The sequence below is a fragment of the Tupaia chinensis genome, unplaced genomic scaffold, assembly GCF_000334495.1.
Source record: "Tupaia chinensis unplaced genomic scaffold, TupChi_1.0 Scaffold139767_1, whole genome shotgun sequence".
NCBI classification, from domain to species: Eukaryota; Metazoa; Chordata; class Mammalia; order Scandentia; family Tupaiidae; genus Tupaia; species Tupaia belangeri.
The window spans coordinates 966,425-971,208 of NW_006199647.1; the positions used below are offsets into that span (position 1 = coordinate 966,425).

General features: G+C 51.7%; 1 protein-coding gene across 1 annotated transcript in view; it reads right to left on the bottom strand.

Moving 5' to 3' along the window:
* LOC102488773 (collagen alpha-1(XXV) chain) overlaps positions 1 to 4,784 on the bottom strand; it is a 307,254-nt gene that overhangs the window by 301,574 nt on the left and 896 nt on the right. Inside the window, exon 2 of the mRNA XM_027765823.1 lies at positions 4,397 to 4,466. Coding sequence (XP_027621624.1) covers positions 4,397 to 4,451 — 55 coding nt within the window. The 5' untranslated portion in view covers positions 4,452 to 4,466. The remainder of the gene's footprint in view (positions 1 to 4,396; positions 4,467 to 4,784) is intronic.

Here is a 4,784-nt window from a genome sequence, read left to right on the forward strand (position 1 = left end):
CGGTCGGAATGACCCTCCTGAGATGTGACATGTCATGACAAAGCCGGGATTAGAACTCGGGGTATGCTCCCCCATCCGCATTCTCCACCCATTCCATAATCGCAGAGCTCTGCAACCCGGGGGCATGTCACTAGGGGGAGGTGTTAGAACCTCTGTGAGCTGGACACGCCACGGGAGCTACCCGGCTCCCAGCGTCCTATTTCAGTGGGGACACAGGCACACCCGCACGCCTGGTTTAGGCGTATCTTCTGTAAGAGTCCAAAAACAAAACCCGAAGCAGAACCCACAGCTGCAGCGAGAAGCTGACCTCCCATCACAGGAGGGCCAGTTCTGCAGAGACCACGCCACAGACGCCCGCTGAAGGTACGTGGCTCGGTCGCTGCCGCACCCTCGTCCACAGGGGCTTCCATGTCTAAGAAGGGTTCTTTTAAAGTATTATTTCAGAAAAAAATTATTTCGGGATTTCATTAAAGCAAAAAAACTTTTGAAAGGTTTTTGCTATAGGGCGCATACACTTGCCAGAAAGACAGAGAGAGACAGAAAGTGAGAAATCACCCCCCAGGGGCGATGGCCACGCCACAATCCCTTCTCCATTTTCTCCTTGGGATTTTGGGCACGCACGCACATGTGCCTGGTGTGAGTTTCAAGTCACCAGGTCTGAGACTCCAACCGCGGTCGACCATGTGCGAGGTCAGCGTCTTCGCCACTACACCGCCTGCTGGGCCCCTTCCCAGGCTCCTTTAAACCCACGTCCTATAGCAGAAGTTTTTCCTGCAGTTTTGGTAAAAATAATTCAGGAGACTAATGTAAGTATCTGTAAAGAACCAGCATTCACTGACAGCACCCAGAATACTGACCGGCATGGCTATCTGCATGTGACCTACAAACTTGCTTAACCACCGTAGGGTCCAGCCCAGACCTGGCCATTCAGCAGCCCTTGGGTTGTGAGTGAGTTGGGCGTCTCCAGGTATGTCTCCCCACCTATACCCACTTCTCTGTGGCCAGATTAGGATTAAGTAACCTGACACAGTAAACAAAAAGCATAACTGCTATCCTGAATGGATGGTCAGTAATATGCCAGGCAGCTTCGGTAAGCTGTCCCCCTTTGAGGAAGGTATTATTAGCTGTTTTCTGCAGATTTGAAAACCAGAAAATGAGGACGTTCCCGAGCTTGGCCAACGTCACACCGTTCTTAGGAGGAGAGCCAGGATCGCGCTGCAGAATCAGTGGCCCCATCACCTACTCCTCTGCCCCTCACTGCACTCTCGGCTTCCCCTTCGGTCAAAGTAGGCCTTGTCTTTTTGATGTCAAGTTCATCACCATCCCCAAGTCTCAGTTTCTTTGTCTATAAAATGAGATGACTAATTCTTAACTCTGTGGGTTGTTGTGAACATTAGAGATTTAAGTTATTCCCTGTAACTATAAAGCATTCAGTAGACGCCTTTTCACCCCTAAACTCCGAGGTTCCTTCCTCAGTATGTATATTTTTCATCTATAGACCTCTGACCCCCTCACAGCCTGCCTGGATAAGCCCCGCTGGGACTGAGGCCACCCAGAGCACTCAGCGAACACAACAGCCCGCACCCCCACTGCCTCTGCACTGTCAGTCCTTGGCTTCGGGACCAGGACTGTCAACAAGGGTGTCAACTTCAAGGGGTGGGCATCTGTCCACAGGAACTGAGCTGAGGTCACAGACTCGCTTCTTTCTGCCCTACACACAGATGTCTGGGCAACAACTCGGAGTCGCTGCGAAGTAGGGCCAGAGCCAAACCAGGTGGGAAGCGCCATGTCTCCTGTCCAGGCCTCTCGGCCAGTCGGTTCACTCCCTGAGACAGCGCCTCGCTGACCACAATTCAAAACAGCTAGTGTCCTCAGGGTACTGTTTTCAACAGAAGGTCTTTATTTCTAAGATGTCTGGCTAGCCCGCGAGCCGAAGAGAGTGTTTCCACAGAAACAGCTGGTCACAAGAAACCCGTTCGATTCTGTGCACTAGAACACACACCTTCAAACACTCACCTTGCAGGTAGCCAGGTAAAAGCCAATGTCACCCAGAGCTCCAGTGGTGCAAGGCAGTATGGCGGCCACTGGCGAGAGCCAACAGAAAAGCCAGAGACCACCGTGGGTTCTTCACCCCACACGTTAAAATAAAGAATGGTCCAAATCGCTTTTCAAGATAACATAAAGCAAAATCTAAACAGAATAGCTTTCTTCCAGGTTACAAACTAGTCTTCGGGAGTGAGCCTACATCACACAGCACGAAGCAGTCCTACCTTCTCAGAATCACAGGACGTCGCAGTGACCACCCCGGGCGCGAGAGCCGAGGCCATGCATGCTAGTTCACCACAGCTAGCAGAAGCGCTCGGTATGAGAGCCGGCTGTGCAGTGTGTGACCAGGGAGCCGGAACCACCTGTCCTGGGACTGCATAATCCCACAGGCTGGGAGATTGCTGTGCATTTAATCCTGGGCTAGAAAAGTGCCCTCCTAGAATACCTGACTTCTGGGGTCTTCACCGACTCACCACAACTAGGAAGGAGCCCTGCAGAGTCCAGTGTTCGCTGCCTGCTCTCTTGTTGTCTAACGTGTCTGTCTTCTTGGTCAGAAAGGCTTTGTGTGGCTAGCGTGGTGGCACTGCGGCAACAGGTCATTCTGCAACACTGAGGCCCCGTGGGAAGTACCTGAGGCTCCTGTGTACATCAGGCACACACATGTGCCCCAAACCCAAGCGGGCTGAGGAGTAGGATGTGACATGAAGGCTTATGTCTCTCTCTTTCTCTCTCTCTCTCTCTCTCTCATCTCTATCCATATCTCTTATAGAATAAATTTTAAAATAAAAGAGCCTCATTGAAAAAAATGCAACTTCAGGGCCAGTAGGTGGTATGATAGTTAAGGTGCTGGACTCCCATATGGCCAACCACAGTTCGAGTCCTAGACCTGGTGGCTTAAAAATCACGCTGGCTGTTGGGGCTGACAGGTGGCATGGTGGTTGAGGATATTGGACTCCTACACAGCCACCATGGTTCAAGTCCTGGACCTGGCAGCTTGCTTTCTCACTATCCTTCTCTCTCTCTCTCTCTCTCTCTCTCTCTCTCTCTCTCTCTCTCTCTCTCTCTCTCTCTCTCTCTCTCTCTCTCTCTCTCTCTCTCTCTCTGTGTGTGTGTGTGTGTGTGTGTCTCTGTCTCTGTCTCTATCTCTCACTCACTCTGTCCCTCACTGGTCAAAATAAATAAATAAAGCAAGCTAAATAAGATGATTTTTTTAAATTCTCTTTTTAAAAAATCATGCTAGGTGCATGTGCTTGTGTGCCCAAAATCCCAGGAGTAGGATGGAGAAGAGACTGTGACAGGGCCATTCCCCCTGGGGGTGATTTCTCACTTTCCTTCTCATTGTCTTTCTCTGTCTCCAACAAGTACACGTACCCTACGGCAAGACAGCTTTGCTAACACAGCAGAGTATAAACAGTAAAATGTTCAGGACGTACAATCTGGAGTTGACGCTTGAAATTCCTAAACATGGTACCTGGTTTGGCCATGTCAAAACAAGTTATTATGAGGCCAAAAAAAAAAAAAAAATCTCGGAATATAAAATAGGCGTGTGAGTAGCTACCATGGTTCTGAATACTAAAGAGTATCAGAGCTGTGCTGTCAGGTGATGACTGAAATGGCAAGGATGCTTCCCTGAATAAGCATCTCAATAGCCGCAGGAGTGTTTTTAAGGCTGACATCAATGGAGCCCGCTGTTCCAAAGGCCTCTTCCCCTGTGCTCTCAGGGCCACAGATGCCTGCAGAGCTCAGAGCCCTGGGCGCAATTTAACGATGCCCCAGGGGTATTTCCTCACTGATGTCTTTCTTCCTCCTCCCACTAAGATGCTGTCCTCACTACAGTGTGATGAGAAGCTCAAAATGAAGACCCCTTTTGTCCCCCTTGTTAGCTGTAGGACAGGAGAGCAAGCCTCTGACAGAGACCACAGGCACGGAAGAAAAGGCCGCAGGCCATGGACAACCACAGTCACACACCAAAGGGGCAGACGGAGACCTGCACCGGCGCAGCCCCAGGCCCGGGCACTGTGGACCTCACCGCCCTTCTCACCAGGGACATTAAAATAACGTAACAGGAGAAGACAGTTTCTCAGTCTGGGGCTCTAAGAACTTGGGCGTCGTGGACCACCATGCCTGTGTGTTCCTGACTCTCCCCCTGCGTCCCCCAGCAGACCTCAGTTCTCTGCTTAGAGCAGCCCGGCCTGACCTGCCGCCCCTGCTCTGAGACACGCCGGTTTTATTACTGCAAGCCGGGTCTGCATTCCTTCTTCCCCGTGACCACAGGTAGCCTTGACAGATACAGAGCCACGTTTCCACGCTCGGCCCTGGTGGGAACCTTGTCAAATAAGCTGCACTTTACCTGCTGGGCAGTTGCACTCTGACGGTGCTTCTCTGGCAACTCTGATTTTAGCCATATGTTCATAGGATTTCTGCGGGAAAAGAAGAGATAGGAGGATCGTCAGCAAGGCCCAGATGATTCTCGAGGGGCTTCCTGGCTGCACCCCCAACCCGCCAGCATCCAGCACAGAGAGCCTGCGGACTGACATGTTCACAGGCACTTGGACACCACTCAAATGGTAACAGGACCCCAGCCCTAAAAAAAGAAACGCCCCTTGACACAGTATGGGGATCGCTGGGCCTGGAGGGCATCTCGCTCCATTCTTCCGCTACAGCCGCCCTGCCCTCCGCGCCTGCTGGGCCGGCTGAGCAGAAAGCGCAGCAGGCACTGCAGGGCCACGGGGGGCCCC